The sequence below is a fragment of the Rana temporaria genome, chromosome 3, assembly GCF_905171775.1.
Source record: "Rana temporaria chromosome 3, aRanTem1.1, whole genome shotgun sequence".
Taxonomy (NCBI): Eukaryota; Metazoa; Chordata; class Amphibia; order Anura; family Ranidae; genus Rana; species Rana temporaria.
In genome coordinates, this window is record NC_053491.1 from 19209243 (window position 1) to 19228468 (window position 19226).

A 19226-nucleotide genomic window follows, 5' to 3' on the forward strand; every position below is an offset into this window, starting at 1 on the left:
ATTTCCACGGATGGCGAATGCGCCGTTCCTGAAAAATGTCAAACACGTCGGGTCACAGAACATTGACATAAAACACGCCCCCCTGTCCCACATTTGAATTAGGCGGGCTTACGCCGGCCGATTTACACTACGCCTCCGCAACTTACAGAGCAAGTGCTTTGAGAATACAGCACTTGCCCGTCTAAGTTGCGGAGGCGGAGCGTAAATCAGATACGTTACACCTGCGCAAAGATACGCGGATGTACGAGAATCTGGCCCCAAATCTTTCTCTTTGTTCCTCCCAAGACTGTCTTCTCTCTAGCTCTCGTTCCTCTTCTTCCATGCTCATCTCCAGGACTTCTCCAGAGCCTCTTCCATCCTCTGGAACTCCCTACCCCCCATAGCAGCCACAGTACCCGAGAATCCTGTGGCCATTATCAGCACATCAGCACAAGGGGCAGTACTAACAGTCAATGAGAAGTGCTACGTGTGCTGGTGCCACCTGCCCTTTGCCTCCCACATCTCCGCAGAGGGGTAAATACAACCACTGGACCTGTCATCGGCACTCATCAAAAGCAGCAACTATGCTCATCCTTTTATACACCCCTCCTTTCATGAAAGCCTTACCAGAGCTTCAATCAACAAAAAGCATTTCTATGACATGGAAGCACAGGGTCTGTGTCACGTGCCATACTCCTGTCCCTGTCAAACTTGGCGGTGCGATTCCATACAGTGCATGTGCTTCCTTTCATTCATCCGATACAAGCCGATCTCGGATTGGTCAACTTGACACTTACTGGCAGTGTTTAATCTTGCCCACCCTTTCTTTTTGGCCACCTATGATGATGATGATAGGCTCTCTCGTTAGCAAATTGGTATAGATGTAAGATGCCAGGCAAACTTCTGCACTACCACTAAGTGGTAACAACCCAGCCCAGCAGGTCGGTGCTACTACAATGATAACCAGGCAGGAGGGCTGGACTGGGAGAAAAATTTGGCCCTGGACTTCATCCAGACTGGTCCACCTTGACATGTCTCTCCTATGGCAGCCAGACAACTCCAGCACCCCCCCGGCCACCCAAGCCCCCTCTCCCACTTCACTAGCCACTAGCCTTTCTGCTTGATTAGAGTAGAACGGTTGGTACTGGTACTTTGATATGCAGTACCAGTGGGGAAGCTAGACATTATTTCACCCCGGGCAAAGAATCAGTTTGGTGTGACAAGTTTAGGCAGAAGTGAGAAACTCCCAGGCCATAGCTGTTAAGTCAGCTGTCTGTTTCCTCCCCCATGCTCCTCTGTTGTACCCCCTGCTCCCCTGGTCCTCCCCCTGATTCTCTGTTCCCCCCTAGGTGAGCGCTGCGGGGAGGGAGAGGAGGTGAGCGCTGCAGGGAGGGAGAGACAGAGGAGCGGAGGGGGGCGGCGGTCCGCTGTCACTGAAGCCGGCCCAATGGCCAGTCCATCCCTGTAACCAGGTCCTGTAGAAGAGGCTTTCCGTCTGCATACTGATCACAGAGGACCCCCCCATGTCACTGCCCCGTCTCCCTACCTATTCCAATCAGAGAACATCCTGTATTCATAAAAAAAAAAAAAAATACAAGGCAGTGCGGAGCGAGTCATCCTCTGTAGTCAGTGTGCAGTGGGCCTGCCTTCTCAATGGAACCTGAGCAGAACCCGGAAGATCACAGCTATCATTGTAGTAAATAAAAGAGCCAATATGGAGGGGGGGGGGGGGCAGCAAAAAGTAACACCCCCCTCCCCCCAGTCGGTCAGGTGATAATGGTGCACTTACCCCATCTATGGTGGGCAGAGCTTCTCCTGGGCTTCACCGGAGCCCACTCCTGCGCCAGGAGCCCACTCTATTGTGAAGCCTTTGAGCCTCTAGCTCTAATCAGGTGCTTAAAAAAAACACCCCCAACGCTGTAATTCATGCACCCGGCATCCTGGAAGGGGCCGGACTCATGAATAGAGGGTGGCGGTGTTCTGTCATATTAGCGGCCGTGGATAGAGCATGGGGGTGGCGGCGATGCTCGGACACCCCTAATGGATGGGCCGCCACTGGTTCTCCCAACAACTGATAATTAATTTTGCTTAAAAATCTGAAAATGGGAACTTTTATTCATTGCATAATCATCTCTAGTCCCGTGAGGAAGAGTCCAAGCTAGAAGAATGCAACATGTACAAGAACCAAGTCTGTTTCCTGCTGTGAATGAATCACAATGCGATTCCTGAAAAGAGAACACAGGCTTCCTCAAAGCAACATTCACAATGAATTTCTGACAGTTCGGGCAGCTGGCTAATACACTGCATATGAATAAACATGTGCAAACAATGTAGATAAATACCATAGGCAATGAAGAAGATTAAAAAGATTTTGGGAAGCCACATTATGAACTTCTGCTCTGCATCAGTTGTGACCTGCCAAATCCATATGCTCAACCTGAATGCAGACAAAATATTAACCCTTAAGCTGGGTTCATTTCTTTTTCTTCTTTTTTACACCATTAAACCACGTCCTTCAACTGGCAGAACCAACATCTAAAAGAGGTCATAGTATTCTGATATTAACTGAATATGCTGCAAAACCATCACACTGATGTCATGTCCTGTGTAATTGTTCCATCAACGCATTAGGAAAGGTTAAAGGGCAATTGCAGCCAAGAATTTAAATAGATACAAGTCATGATCCAAGGGAAAAAAAAAAAACACAAATGAAGCAACATTGGCAAAGTTTTCAAATTTACCCAAATCTACCAATCCTGGATTGATTAACCACTTGACCTCTAGAAGACTTACCCAACCCCCCCCCCCCCCCCCCCCAATGACCAGGCCATTTTTTGCGATACAGCACTGTGTTATTTTAAAGTGGAGCTCACCCAAAAATGGAACTTCCGCTTTTTGGAATCCTCCCCTCAGGTGTCGCATTTGGCACCTTTCAGGGGGGAGGAGGGAGCAGATATTTGTGTAATACAGGTATTTCTCCCACTATATTATATATTTTTTTTCCTAAGTTTGGGCCGATATATATTATACATATTTTTGGAAAAAAAACAAAAACGCAATAAGCGTATATTGATTGGTTTGCACAAAAGTTATAGGGCCAGATTCACAGAGCAGATACGACGGCGTATCTCCTGATACGCAGTCGTATCTCTGTTTCTATCTATGCGGCTGATTCATAGAATCAGTTACGCATAGATAGCCAGAAGATCCGACAGGTGTAATTGTTTTACACTGTCGGATCTTAAGATGCAATACCGCGGCCGCCGCTGGGGGGAGTTCGCGTCGTAAACCAGCGCCGGGTATGCAAATTAGGAGTTACGGTGATTCCCAACGGTTTTTCGCGTTCGCTACGTCGCCGCTAGTCTAGTTTCCCGTCGCAAAGTTAGTCGTTTTTTTTGGTGCTTTAACTTTACACAGCAATCGTATTGCTGTATAAAGTATGGCCTCGTTCCCGCGTCGAAATTTTAAAAATAACGTCGTTTGCGTAAGCCGTCCGGGAATACGGAATTGCGCGTCGCCGTTCGAAAAAATGACGTCACTTCGCGCAAAGCACGGCGGGAGTTCAGAAATGGAGCATGCGCGGTAGGTCCGGCGCGGGAGCGCGCCTAATTTAAATGGCACACGCCCATTTAAATTGGCCCGCCTTGCGCCGGAGGCCGCCGGCATAGGTTTTCATCGCAAGTGCTTGGTGAATCAGGCACTTGGGATGAAAAATTGCGGCGGTGTAACGTATCTACGATACGTTACGCCGCCGCTGCCCTACGTGAATCTGGTCCATAGTGTCTACAAAATAGGGGATAGAGTTATGGCATTTTTTTTATTTACTAGTAATGGCAGCGATCGGCGATTTTTATCGTGACTGCAATATTGCGGCGCACATATTGGACACTTTTAAACTATTTTGGGACCATTCACATTTATATAGCGATCAGTGCTATAAAAATGCACTGATTACTGTATAAATGTGACTGGCAGGGAAGGGGTTAACACTAGGGGGCGAGGAAGGGGTTAAATGTGTTCCCTAGGGAGTGATTCTAAATGCAGGGGGAGGGGACTCACAAGGGGAGGAGACCGATCGGTGTTCCTCTGTACTGGGAACACACCTTCGGTTTCCTCTCCCCTGACAGGACATGGATCTGTGTGTTTACACACACACAGATCCACTGTCCTGCTCTGTTACTGGGCAATCGCAGGTGCCCAGAAGACATCGAGGCCGTCGGGCATGCGCATTGGTTCCAGAGTGACGCGGCGGGCGAGCGCGCCTCCTAGAGGGCTGAGAAGCCCAGGAATTCATATGATGCCAGGCCAGAATGAGAGCTGCATTGCCCAGCCATCATTTGATGGGCGGCAAGCGGTTAAATACCACTGAAAGAAAGCTCTATTGGTGTGAAAAAAAATTTAAAAAAAAAATTATTTGGGTACGGTGTAGCATGACCATGCAATTGTCATTCAAAGTGTGACAGCGCTAAAAGCTGAAAATTGGCCTGGGCAGGAAGGGGGTAAAAGTGTCCGGTATTGAAGTAGTTCATTTGGGTTCACATTACTGCCAAACGGTTTTGGAAGTGGTGCTTTTCTATAGTAATTATACAATTGTGTTGATTATGTATTTTCACAGTTAGATTTCAGTTTGTCAAGTGCTGCAAACAGTAGCAGGAAGGAAGTCCTGCTGCTTCCTACAAAAGAAGTGTGGGAGGTGACAGTCCCCTGATAGAACTAGATAGGCACCCAAAGAAAAATTAGACTATTTAGTTTCCTTGAAAATCCTTTTAAAGTTTGTATTCCGCACAAGGTTTGCAATAACCAATACTTTGTAATATTTTTTATTACAGCTATATTTTGCTATAGATTTCTTGTAAAGCACAGGCAGAAACTGACATTTAAATCATTTTCTTCATATCCAGAAAATGGAACCGGTCACCCCACTTACCTACTGGACTGGCACCAGCTCCATTTGGCACAGAGATGTCCGATGAACATAACATTACACCTGTCAAGAGAGTAGAACATTTGTTGATGAACAAGACTCATGACAGAGAATTCAATCAGCGGACTGCATTTTTTCCCGATCACTGTTGCATTAAAGCGGGAGTTCAACATTTTTTAACATTAGATTGAGGCTCATTTTGTCTAGGGGAATCGGGTATTTTTTTTTAAAATCTAAGCAGTACTTACCGTTTTAGAGAGCAATCTTCCCCGCCGCTTCCGGGTATGGTCTTCGGGACTGGGCATTCCTATTTGATTGACAGTCTTCCGACAGGCTTCCGATGGTCGCATACATCGCGTCACGGGTAGCCGAAAGAAGCCGAACGTCGGTGCGGCTCTATACGGCGCCTGCGCACCGGCTTCGGCTGCTTTCGGAAAATCGTGACGCGATGTATGCGAATGTCGGAAGCCTGTCAATCAAGTAGGAACGCCCAGTCCCGAAGACCATACCCGGAAGCATCGGAGAAGATGTATCCCTAAAACGGTAAGTACTGCTTCGATTGTAAAAAAAACACCCAATTCCCCTTGACAAATGAGCCTCAATCTAATGTTAAAAAAAAAGTTTTTTGGGTGAACTCCCGCTTTAAAGACTATAGAAAGGCAAAGCCGAAACAAAGAGCCATGCAATCCTGTAAAGAGCAATTGTATACATTTATATATGCCTAGCTTGGATGAGCATCTAAACCAGTGATTCTCAACCTTTCTATTGCTGTGACCCCTTGATAAAAATTTCCAAGTTGGGGGGGGAACCCCTAACTAGGGCTGCACAATTAATTGTTAAGAATAGAGATCGCAATTCTTTCCCCCTCGCGATCTTAAAGCATTTTTCCGATTCTACGCAGAGTTTTCAGCTCAAGCCGACAGCGGTATAAAAAAAAAAAGAAAAGTTTCACAACATTACTCAGCCGCTGAGCTAACTATAAACATTGTAACGTTTTGTTCTTTAGATCAAAATAAATTAACTTCTGTCTGTAAACGAGGGAAGTTTAACCACTTAAAGGGGTTGTAAAGGTACAATTTTTTTCTCATAAAGAGCTTCCTTACCTCATCCTTCCATTTTGCTTTTAAAGGGGGAGTTCCAGGCTTTTTTAATGTTTATTAAAAGTCAGCAGCTACAAAAAGTGTAGCTGCTGGCTTTTAATAAACATGCACTCACCTGCTCATGGGTCCAGCGACGCATCGGCCATAGCTCCGCTCCTCTCCGCCCCCTCTCCAACCAGCGTCTTCATTCTAAGTGTGGGCACCCGGCCATGACAGCTTTAGTCTTCACAACTGGGCACTCACTGCACTTGCGCAAGTGTCGCTGCACACTGATTGGTCAGGCGATCGCCTGGGACCTGTTACGTGTCCCAGACGATCGCCTACAGGGAGGGGCCGCTGTAGGCGATATGACGCATCGCCTAGGCGGTCCCTGGGTGGAAGGAGGAAGTGGGACAGGAAGTCCCACTTCTCCTGAAGCCCCCACCCCCCCTCCCCCCCCAAAAAATGTGGCATGTAAGGGGGCAAGGAGTGGATTAAGCGGAATTTCCCCTTTTGGGTTGAACTCTGCTTTAAATGTCCTTATTTCTTCTGAGAAATCCTCACTTCCTGTTCTTCTGTCTGTAACTCCACACAGTAATGCGAGGCTTTCTCCCTGGTGAGGAGTGTCGTGCTCACCCCCTCCCTTGGACTACAGGAGAGTCAGGACGCTCTACGTTGCAGATAGAGAAAGGAGCTGTGTGTTAGTGGGCGTCCTGACTCTCCCGTAGTCCAAATGAGGGAGGGAGCGAGCACGACACCAGGGAGAAAGCCTTGCATTACTGTGTGGAGTTACGGACAGAAGAACAGGAAGTGAGGATTTCTCAGATGAAATAAGGACATTTAAAAGCAAAATGGAAGGATGAGGTAAGTGAAGGAGGACTGCACTAAGGGAAAGGAAGATATTTAGGAAAAAAATAAAAAATTACCTTTACAACCCCTTTAAAGACTAAACATTTTTTCTGCCACGTGTTGGTTTTTTATTTGTATAAATGTGAAAGAGAATGTTACGCCGCAAGAATCGAGATCTTTATTCCAAGCAAAAAAATAAATAAAAAAATTGTGATTCTCAGTTTCCCAGAATCGTGCAGCTCAACCCCCAACAGTAAATTAATTTTCGTAGGGTGGGTTGTCAGCACCCAAGGCAAGGCAAGTAATTTGCGCCCCTAACCCGCAGACATTTCACGCTCCCCGAGTCCCTCACTCCTACAGTATTAAAACCCATTATGGTACATTTTAGGATGCCAAATCGCTGCAGTGTGAACCAGGGCTAAAGAATGATAAAAACTACACTGACCTATATTAATATAGTTCCATTGGAGTTTTAACAAATCATATAACATTCTGCAAATTTACGATTCAAGTCACACATTTAATTTTCTTCATAATCCATATGCAAATGTCTAAACTGTTGCTCAGAACTTAATATAAATCATATAGAGCTAGATTAAAAAAAAAAATAATAAAAAAAAAATGTAAAAATGAAAATCAATTCGTCTTAAAATAGGATTTTTTTTTGTGGTAGGAGGTACAATGGAGGGGAAATGTTCAGGAAAAAAAGATGAACTGGTAGGCAACACTGGCTCAGTGGTTACAGATACAAGTTTGGAGGTTTGAAATGGTCCAGAGATAACGGACAGTCATATTACATACACAAACAAATATATTTTGCTCAATACAAAGATTTTGATTTTCCCAATAGAAAGGTATATTCCTATAGACTGGTTTGTTAAGAGTAGCAGTCTGCCTTGATTTTTGCTCATGTCTGCTCTATAACGTAGGACAGTGGTCTCCAAATTGCGGCCTGAGAGCCAGATGCGGCCCTTTGCTTGCCTCTATACGGCCCTTGGAAACTATTCCTCCAACTGACACCAATGATGAGGCCCCATTCCTCCCACTGACACCATTGAAGGGGCACTATTCCTCCTGCTAAAACCAATGACGGGGCACCATTCCTCCTGCCAAGACCAATGATGGGGCACCATTTCTCCTGCCAAGACCAATGATGGGGCACCATTCCTCCTGCCAAGACCAATGACGGGGCACCATTCCTCCTGCCAAGACCAATGACGGGGCACCATTCCTCCTGCCAAGACCAATGACGGGGCACCATTCCTCCTGCCAAGACCAATGACGGGGCACCATTCCTCCTGCCAAGACCAATGACGGGGCACCATTCCTCCTGCCAAGACCAATGACGGGGCACCATTCCTCCTGCCAAGACCACTGAAGGCGCACTATTCCTCCTGCCAAGACCAATGACGGGGCACCATTCCTCCTGCCAAGACCAATGACGGGGCACCATTCCTCCTGCCAAGACCAATGACGGGGCACCATTCCTCCTGCCAAGACCAATGACGGGGCACCATTCCTCCTGCCAAGACCAATGACGGGGCACCATTCCTCCTGCCAAGACCAATGACGGGGCACCATTCCTCCTGCCAAGACCAATGACGGGGCACCATTCCTCCTGCCAAGACCAATGACGGGGCACCATTCCTCCTGCCAAGACCAATGACGGGGCACCATTCCTCCTGCCAAGACCAATGACGGGGCACCATTTCTCCTGCCAAGACCAATGACGGGGCACTTTTCCTCCTGCCAAGACCAATGACGGGGCACCATTCCTCCTGCCAAGACCAACGGCGGGGCACCATTCCTCCTGCCAAGACCAACGGCGGGGCACTATTCCTCCTGCCAAGACCAACGGCGGGGCACTATTCCTCCTGCCAAGACCAATGACGGGGCACTATTCCTCCTGCAAAGACCAATGATGGGACACTATTTATCCTGCCAAGACCAATAATGGGGCACCATTCCTCCTGCCAAGACCAATGATGGGGCACTATTCCTCGGTAAACTGCCGTAGGACAGGTTATAATTGCACATTAACTTTAAAACACTGAAAATAAAAAAGGAATGGTGGCTTTTTACCTGCATTTCCAGTGCTTGAGGGTCTCTGTGACACCCCAGGAGACACCACATTTCGGTGTAGCGATGTCTGAGGAGACAGCATCCCTGTGTCTGTTAATGAGGTGCTGCTAGCCAGTGAAGTGACAAGCGTGTTCCCCGGTGAACTGTAGGACAATGGGTTGGACACTGGGATGGTCACAGACATGGAGAAGTTCGGCTGCTGTAGTCCAGGCTAGAAGGAACAAAAAAGCTCAATTACAGACGGTATGCAACATATGTAAAATAGAGAGGAAAGAATGCAATGCAAGGGGACCTGCCATCAAAGCTCAATACATATGCATCTATTAAAAGTAGGCTCCAGTGCTTTGCAGCTTACTAGTTTTTGCCCATTTCGACAACTTATAGCAATATTGAACAGGTTTTAACTAGTGATGCACCAAAATTTCAGCCGCCGAAAAATATTGGCTGAAAAATGGGGTTTCAGTATTGTGCCGGAAAAAAAATGGCACTGAAAAACGCACGCGATTTTGCCACATTACTACTCTACTTATGGTGTGTCTTTTATAGGTCACACAACTCAAAAAATGCATCAAAAACACAATATTTTTGGTTGTTTTCTTGCTGCGTTTTCAATGCATTTCAATGGAGACGTGTATTTTTGGTGCTTTTTTTTTTTTTACCTGGCCAAATATGCGTCAAATATGCATCAAGCAGGATTTTTAACACCGCTTCTAATGCCGCGCACACATTATCACTTTATGTGATGAAAAAAAACAACGTTTTTAAAAACGTCACTTTAAATGACCGTGTGTGGGGGAAAACGTCGTTTTATGTCTTGTGAAAAACGACCAAAAAAAATTGAAGCATGCTTCAATTTTATGTGTCGTTTTTCAAAACGTCGTTTTTTACTTCACAGAAATTGACCGTGTGTAGCAAAAAACGACGTTTAAAACAACGTTTTTACACCCGCGCATGCCCAGAAGCTAGTTGTGAAGCGAGCTTCAATGGAAAAAAGTGGTGAACGTAACCTGGCTTTGCTAGAGCATTGTGAGAAAACGATGGTGTGTAGGCAACTTCGTCTTTGAAAATTGAAGTTTCAAAAACGTCGTTTTTTACTTCACAGAAAATGTCGTTTTTTTTATATCACATAAAGTGATGGTGTGTATGCGGCATCAAAGGTGCCGATAATAGCCGACAAATTGATATTATTTAAATTCATTAAAAATATATAAAAAGTAAAATACAAATATTTATAAAACAAATTATAATTATATATATATATATATATATATATATATATATATATATATATATATATATATATATATAATTTCGGTGCACCTCTTGTTTTAACCTAAAAACTGGGAGTGACAAGTTCCATCAAAGGTTTCCCAAAGAGGTAATCGGCAACAGTACAGACACCTTTAATGCTGTCCATTCTTCTACAGACAAGATAAATGAATATTAGACTTAGCACTAGGAAATAAAATGAATCCAGTATATTTAAACATTCAGAGAGATGGAGAAAGAAAAAAAAAAAAGAAGGAAAACTACAACTGTCCATATAAAATAAGGCAATAAAACAAACGCAAAAAACTTTTCCATCTTCAGATAATACCCTTGAAGTGTGCTGTAAAAGAATGCAACAAAATGTATTTCTTATTAGCATATACACTATATCACCAAAAGTATTGGGACACCTGCCTTTACACAAACTTTAATGGCATCGCAGTCTTATAGCTGGATTCAGGTAGGGCGGCCTAATTTTGACCCGGCGTATCGTATTTATGCTACGCCGCCGTAAGTCAGAGAGGCAAGTGCTGCATTCACAAAGCACTTGCCTCCTGAGTCACGGCGGCGTAGCGTAAATGGGCCGGCCTAAGCGCGCCTAATTCAAATGAGGAACAGGGGGGCGTGTTTTATGTAAATGATTTGTGACCTGACGTGATTGACGTTTTTAATGAACGGCGCATGCGCCGTCCGTGGACATATCCCAGTGTGCATTGCTCCAAAGTACGCCGCAAGGACGTATTGATTTAGACGCGAACGTAAATTACGTCCAGCCCCATTCACGGACGACTTACGCAAACGACGTAAAAATTTCAAAATTCGACGTGGGAACGACGTCAATACCCAACATTGGCTAGGCCAGCTTTTTGTTCGACTAACTTTACGCCGGAAAAAGCCTTACGTAAACAACGTAAAAAAATGCGCCAGGCGCACGTTTGTTTCTGAATCGGCGTATCTAGCTCATTTGCATATTCTACGCCGAAATCAACGGAAGCGCCACCTAGCGGCCAGCGTAAATATGCACCCTAAGATACGACGGCATAGGAGACTTACGCCGCTCGTATCTTAGCCTAATTTAAGCGTATCTGGTTTCCAGAATACGCTTAAATTTACAACAGCGTAGATTCAGAGTTACGACGGCGTATCTACTGATACGCCGGCGTAAACGTCTCTGAATCTAGCCATTAGTCTGTAGGGCTCATTATTAAGTTGGCCCACCCTTTGCAGCTATAACAGCTTCAACTCTTCTAGGAAGGCCGTCCACAAGGTTTAGGAGTGTGTCTATGGGAATGTTTGACCGTTCCTGCAGAAGCGCATTTGTGAGGTCGGTCCCCTGTCAGGAGAGCAGCTGATCGGCTCTTCTCTACTTTCGGCTTGTCAGCACGAATAGAGGAAAAGCTGATACATGGCACTTCCTGGTTACCATGTGATCAGCTGATGACATGGTAAAGAGTAGGGGTGCAACGGATCGAAAAACTCACGGATCGGATCGATCCTCGGATCAGGAGTCACGGATCGGATCATTTTTCGGATCAGCAAAAAAGAAAAAAAAAGACTAATCTTGTTACACCCAACAGAGTTTTAGATTCAGTTATTTTCAACACAAAATGTAGTTCACATGTCAAATTTTAAAAGCCGCAGCAAACCTTACATGTTTGAAAATCAGAGGTGTTCGGTCACATTAGCAAACATGTAAGGTTTGCTGCGGCTTTTAAAATTTAACATGTAAACAGTATATACGTATGTGAGATTTTATATAAATATACAGTTTTTTTTTATTTTTTTGCAAATTTGTAAACTTAATTTTTTTTAAAAAAAATTGCCCAAAACCTTTTATGGCTTCATTTCAAGCTCTATAACTGCTGGTACCCTCCTGGGCTACATCACTGACCTGTGCCATCCTTCCTATCCACCTGTCCTGTTTGCAGGAGAAGTTTAATCAGTGTGCAGGCAGATTGCATGGAGTGTGCGTCACAGTGTATTTTACATTGGAAGCCAAGGCACCGGAATGAAGACACATGTCAGCAGAGATGATTCCCAGAGCGCCGCCAAGTAAGCCAGCCAATCCGGGCAGCTCATCACGCGGGCCAATCAGGTGCAGAGACCGGACATTCCATCCAACCAATCAGCCGATCTATGATTGGTTGGGGTGGAGCAAGATGGCCGCCGCTCCGGAGCTAGGCCGAAGCCGGGGACTTTCCTACGGTCGAGGCTCCGGAGCGCTCCGCGGATCGCCTAGTGTGCCGATCCGAACGGGGTGACCCGTTCGGATCACGGATCGGTGACGATCCGTTGCACCCCTAGTAAAGAGTCTATGTCACAGGCTCTTTACAGGGACCGGAGATGCTGTGTGTCAGACTGACACACCACTGATCGCCGTGCTAGCAGCCTATCCTGCTGGACGTCATAGGATGCCCAATCAGGATAATACAACAACTTTCTGTCCGCCATTCTGCTATATAACGGACGGGAAGTGGTTAACATGGTTTCCTATGGTACACATTTACATCTATGCTTTTTTCTGACATTACCTTTTTGGAAAGGGTCAGGGACTATTTTAAATGCACAATGGTGCTTTTTCTGGTTCAATAGACTTCAATGGAGAAGCTGCAGAAAAGAATGTAGTGTGATCTTACCGCAATTTTGCTGTGATTTGTGCTTTTTAATCCGGCCAAAAAAAAAATTGGCCAAAAAAAACAAAAACATAAAAATGCAAATCGCAGTAAAATTGCACAAAACGCACAGAAAAAAATGGACTGCAGAAACTATCAAAAAACTGGATAGGTGTGAAATGAGCCCTACATGGGAGAGTTTGACAGGTGGTACTGTCTGTCAAACGATGCATTTAGCATTAAGCGGGTGCAGCTTGGAGGGGAACCAGGTCCGCTTATAGGTGGGTGGTCAGGAGGCAATAAAAATGCAAAACCATCATCTGCTTTTACCTCCCCCTGGTTTCCTGTGTGAAAAGTGCCTTGCTGTTGTAATTAAATGCGCAAAAAAAAAAAAGAAGACGGTTTGCACAGATTTTCATGGCAAGTGTCACAGAAGTGATCTATGTAATGCATGCAATGATGATTAGAGCAATCTTTACAGGAAAAGATAAGACCAACATACATCGTCCACCACCTAACTTCTGCTTTTATCACTTCTGTGACATTCCTTTCAACTAACGCAGTTCAGAGAGACATCAGTTTCCCACCACTGTGATCTTATAAAGGCCTAAATCGTACACGGCTTTGTAGATTAAAGAACAGCGTGGGGCACAGCTAAACCTGGGTACAGCACAACACACCGCCATGCTTCAGTACAATTCTCCAAATTCAGGTAGAAATTCTAAAAAAGTACCATACTTTACATCTTTAGATAATGTGCATTAAAAACAAAATTCTTGAATATGCAGCATTATATTTCTTGGTTTTATCTCGGTTTTTCATGATCACACTAAACACCAAGCCATTGTTAGGGCTCTTTTACATGGGCGGCCCCCGTTCAGATCCGCCTGCCAGTTTTTTTTGGCGGACCTGAACGGGCGCTCTGTGCTCCTCTTTGGAGCCGCCGATGTCAGTGGTGACATGCCCGCTGACATCCGACCCGATCCGCCAAAGTGTGACGGAGGAAAAAAACTACTTTTCCATCAGTCTGGCGGATCGGATGAACACGGACAGACGGTCTGTGTTCATCCGATCCCCCCATAGGGGAGAGCGGAGAAAAAAGACACGGCGGTCCCTGCACAGTGTGCGGGGACCGTCCTGTCATCCGCCGGCTCAGCGGGGATCAACGGAGCGATCCCCGCTGAGCAAGCGGAGGTTCACGGGGCAGATCATTACTGATCCGCCCCGTGTGAAAGGGGCCTTAGGGCAGCACTGTGGCTTATAGTGGTTGTAAACCTCAGACATGAAATATTAACAACGCACATCCCTCTATAGTGTGTACTTGTTTCAATCCAGAGCACCAAGTGTCATTTCGTTCTGCTGCTTTGGTCCTTTTCTATCAGCATGAATCAATTCTTACAAGTTTTCCTGACACCAAGAGCAAAAAGATGAAAGGGGAGGAACCGCCATCAGATTGACAGCCTCAGCTCTGTTCTTGTGTGCTGAGTGAAGGGGGGCGTGTCTCTTCCCTCCAATCAGTTCTCTCGCCTCACTGAGCCCTGCAGCGTGCAACTTCAAGGAGTTGTACAGGCAGAAGGTTTTGTCATCTTAATGCATTCTATGCATTAAGATATAAAACCTTCTGCGTGTAGCAGCGCCCCCCAGCACCCCCTAATTACTCCAGCGATGTCCACGAGTGTCTTAGTCATTCGGGACTCTCTTCCTGATTGGCCAAGACACAGCAGCAGTACCATTGGCTCCTGCAGCTGTCAAAGTCAGACAATCAGGGGAGAGATGGGGTGGGGCCGGGTCGGGGCTTTGTGTCTGAATGGACACACGGAGCTGTGACACGGCTCAGGTGCCACCATAGAAAGCTGCTTGCTGTGGGGGCAGGAGGTAAGGGCACTCTGCAGGAGGGTGGGGCCAGGAGCAGCAAAGAGGGACCTTGGAAGAAAAACCAAACTGCAAAACCAACTGCAACAGAGAAGGCAAGTATAACATGTTTGTTATTAAAAAAAAAACAAGAAACTAGACCTTACAGTCACTTTCAGCTCTCAGCGCCCTTTTTTCTGAACTCTCAGACATGCTTTAAAAATTCAGGACTTTGAACAGATGTAGAGAAGGGAAGACTAAAACTTAAGGAGGAGGAATTATTTAATTTCTGTGCATCACCTGATGCCAGTCACTTCACTGGGTATATGCAAGGGTTTACAACCACTTTATTGGTTAGCACAGGACACTATCTGCATACAGTTTGCATGTTCTCCCTGTGTTTGTGTGGGTTTCTTCCATGTATTCCCATTTCCTTCCACACTCTGAAGACATGCTAATAGACTATTTGGCCTTACTATGTAGATGTATGTGAGATGGGGACCTTCGATTGAAACTCCTCGATGGCAGGGACTGATGTGAATGTACAAAGGTGATCAGATGAACTGCAATTAATTACAAAGTCCATCTTTGCCATGGAAATTAACTTAATCCCATAAAAAACATTTCCACTGCATTTGTGAAGAAGGCGTCAGGGCGCCCAAAAAAGTCCAGCAAGCGGCATTACCGTCTCCTAAAGTTGATTCAGCTGCGGGATCGGAGCACCACCAGTGCAGAGTTTGCTCAGGAATGGCAGCAGGCAGGTGTGAGTACATTGGCACGCACAGGGAGGAGAAGACTTTTGGAACATGGCCTGGTGTCAAGAAGGGCAGCAAAGAAGCCACTTCAGGGACAGAATAATATTGTGCAAAAGGTCCAAGGATTGGACTGCTGAGGACTGGGGTAAAGTCATTTACTCTGATGAATCCCCTTTCCGATTGTTTGGTGCATTCGGAAAAAACCTTGTCTGGAGAAGAAAAAGGTGAGCATTGTGTCATGCCAAGAGTAAAGCCTCCTGAGACCATTCATGTGTGGGGGTCACTGCTCAGCCAAGGGAGTGGGAGGCTCACTCAAAATTTTGCCTAAGAACACAGCCATGAATAAAGAATGGTACAAAAACATCCCCCCCAAGAGCAACTTCTCCCAACCTTCCAAGAACAGTTTGGTGAGGAACGATGCCTTTCCCAGCATGATGGAGCACCTTGCCATACGGTAAAAGTGATAAATAAGTGGCTTGGGGAACAAAACCTCAACATTTTGGGTCCATGGCCAGGAAACTCCCCAGACCTTAATCCCAATGAGAACTTGTGGTTAATCCTCGAGACAGGTGAACAAATAAAACCCCCACAAATTCTGACAATCTCCAAGCATTGATTATGCAAGAATAGGGGGCGGACATCAGTCAGGATGTGGCCCAGAAGTTGATTTACAACAGCTTGTCAGGGCGAATTGCAGAGGTCTTGAAAAAGAAGGGTCAACACTGCAAATATTGAAGCTTTGCATAAACAAAGCGCAAGTTCACCTTTACAGAAAAATCTGTAAGATGAACTTACACAGGACCCCCTCCTCACCCCCCCCCCCCAGTCCCACTGAACTGGACCGTGGAAATCTCTTGTTCTGAGCCCTGGTATATCCGTGTAAAAAAAGTCCGGGGCTTAGAAATCCCCTCAACTGAATGTCCAAAATGTTCCTCGTCAGGAGAGACATTTCGGAGCTTTCCATTTGGTAAGTTCACCTTACAGATTTTTTTTTGTAAAGGTGAACTTACCCTTTTATGTAATCGTCAATAAAAGCCATTGAAATTCTTGTTCAATATATTCTGAGCCAGAGTTATTTAGGGGTTTAGAAGTAGGCTGAGGCAATAGGAGAAAGGAGATGGACAGCCGCACTCCGAAATAACTTTTCAAAAAAGTTGTCTTTTATTTTCAAGCAGGAACATGCATAATCACCACAACCATAAACCAGGGCAGCCGACTAGTTTTGCACTCTTGCTAGTGCTTAATCATTAAGCACTAGCAAGAGTGCGAAACTAGTCGGCTGTCCTGGTTTATGGTTGTGGTGATTATGCATGTTCCTGCTTGAAAATAAAAGACAACTTTTTTGAAAAGTTATTTCGGAGTGCGGCTGTCCATCTCCTTTCTCCTATTGCTACTGCTACGTGCATTGCCAGCACCTTGGTAATCCGACCGTCCCCGATTGTCTATAGGGCTCACCTGGAGCGGTGAAAATCTTCTTCTATAAGTAGGCTGACCCTTAAAGATAACTTAAAGGCAGCATAGAAAGTGAAACATTGTGGTGTTCTGGCAGTGATGGCCTTGGTGGGTAAATAGCCTGGCCACTGTATGCAACAGTGGCGTAGTGTGGGGGGTGCGGAGGGGCTGTGGCCCCAGGTGCAACATTTAGGGGGGAGAAATCCCACACCAGGCAGTGTGCGTCACTGCCGGATCCGTCCCCCTAATGTTTACTTCCTGTGTTCCTGCGGCTGGTGGTAGTGTAGTGGTCAGTTTAGTGTAGTGGTCAGTGTAGGAATCAGGTAATGTAGTGGTCAGGGTAGTGGCCAGTATAGGAAGCAGGTAGGTTAGTGTAGTGGTCAGGTAGGTTACTGTAGTGGTTAGGTTGGTCAGTGTTGGAATCAGGTTAGTGTAGTGGTCAGGTAGGTCAGTGTTGGAATCAGGTAGGTTAGTGTTGGAATCAGGTAGGTTAGTGTAGTGGTCAGTGTTGGAATAAGGTTAGTGTAGTGGTCTGGTAGGTCAGTGTAGGAATCAGGTAGGTTAGTGTAGTGGTCAGTGTAGGAATCGGGTAGATTAGTGTAGTGGTCAGTGTTGGAATAAGGTTAGTGTAGTGGTCTGGTAGGTCAGTGTTGGAATCGGGTAGATTAGTGTAGTGGTCAGTGTAGGAATCGGGTAGATTAGTGTAGTGGTCAGTGTAGGAATCGGGTAGATTATTGTAGTGGTCAGTGTAGGAATCAAGTAGGTTAGTGTAGGAATCAGGTAGGTCAGTGTAGGAATCAGCTAGGTCAGTGTAGGAATCAGCTAGGCCAGTGTAGTGGAAAGTGTAGGAGTCAGGCTGGTCAGTACTATTGTAAGAAGGGAGTCAGGGGGTTGCTAAAAGCCTACAAGTTAGGGAGCGCAAATTACTTGCCTTGCCCCGGGTGCCGACAACCCACGCTATGCCACTGGTATGCTATATACCAGTTCTTTCTTAGGGAGAACATAGTAGAGGATGCTACAGGGATCCAATGTGGATGTTACAAAGCATGGATATGGTTTCAGCAGATCCTCTGTTGGAATTAGAGGTTTGATTTTTCTAACATCCCGAGGTGATAGGAGGAGGACCTGATGGCAGCCGATACATGTTACTTTATTGACAGGTCAGTGTTGAGGATCACGCCCAAGCTACGCACACATGGTGTGAGAACATAAGATTTGTATTCCCAAGGTTTCAAGTAGAAAAATCTTAGTAGTAAGAGATAAATTGACCTTGTAGCTCTAGTCTCAGGAGAATTGTTTATGTACACACTATGTGGAGTTTGTAGTTTGCACCTCTTTATTATTTGATTAGAGTGCTAAAAATATAGATTTGTGTTTTACCAATAAAAAGGATAATTTCTCCCCAGTTAGACGTGAAGAAAACGACACATTTGATGATACAATGTAAATTCACTATGCAACGAAAGATACTCGTTTTTTTATTCGAGGAGGATACATTTTATAATTAACGGGTCACATAAAAGTTATGTGTGACTGTTACTGCCTAGTGTAATTTGGCCTTTATTCAGGCCAAAGTATTAAAGTGATTGTAAAGTCTTGTTTTAAAAAACTAAAAAACGTATAATGGTATACTTAACTGTTCTGTGCAGTTGGTTTTGCACAGAGCAGCCTGGATCCTCCTCTTCTCGGGTCCCTCTGCGCTGCTCCTGGCCCCTCCCCTCCTATCGAGTGCCCCCACAGCAAGCAGCTTGCTGTGGGGGCACCCGAGTCACAGCTCCGTGTGCCCCAACCAAGCCACGCCCCCTCCCCTGATTGGCCGACAGCCACGGGAGCCAATGGCGCCACTGCGGTGTCTAAGCCAATCAGGAGGAGAGTCCCGGATTGCTGAGACACTCAGGGACATCGCTGGAGAGAGATGGGGCTCAGGTAAGTAATTAGGGTGTGCTGGGATTGCTGCTACACGCATAGAATGCTTAAATATTAAAACTTTCTCCTTAAAACTCCTCCTTTAATGGCAGATCAGCTTTGCATAATAAATCCATAAATGTCATAACCTAAACAAATCCTAAGGTGCTCAAATACTATCATAGCTACAGTATGCTGCCATGTACAAATAATAAACCTTATCCGTGCTTTTTTTTTAGCGGGAACAAGGGGGAATACAGTTTCGGCCTCTCCAGTGCTGAATATATGTAATTGCAGAGGTGGTAGGGTGTGCTGCTATTGTTGTTGGCTGCTGGGAGATCCATTGTCGGTGAGTAAGGGGGGTTTATTGTTACGGGAAGGTATCTACGGTCGAAAGAGGAGTCTATTGATGCTGGCTGCTGGTGGATCTATTGTTACTGGGGTGGATCTATTGTTACTGGGGTGAATC

The 19226-nt window shown here is 45.6% G+C and overlaps 1 protein-coding gene across 9 annotated transcripts in view; it reads right to left on the reverse strand.

Annotated features, from left to right (window-relative positions):
- Nucleotides 1–19226, reverse strand: part of MEF2A (myocyte enhancer factor 2A) — a 243760-nt gene that overhangs the window by 34764 nt on the left and 189770 nt on the right. For all 9 annotated transcript variants that reach the window (XM_040342336.1, XM_040342342.1, XM_040342337.1 and 6 more), the window contains 2 exons: nucleotides 8914–9124; nucleotides 4907–4966 (listed from right to left, as the gene is read on the reverse strand). In XM_040342336.1, coding sequence (XP_040198270.1) covers nucleotides 4907–4966; nucleotides 8914–9124 — 271 coding nt within the window. The remainder of the gene's footprint in view (nucleotides 1–4906; nucleotides 4967–8913; nucleotides 9125–19226) is intronic.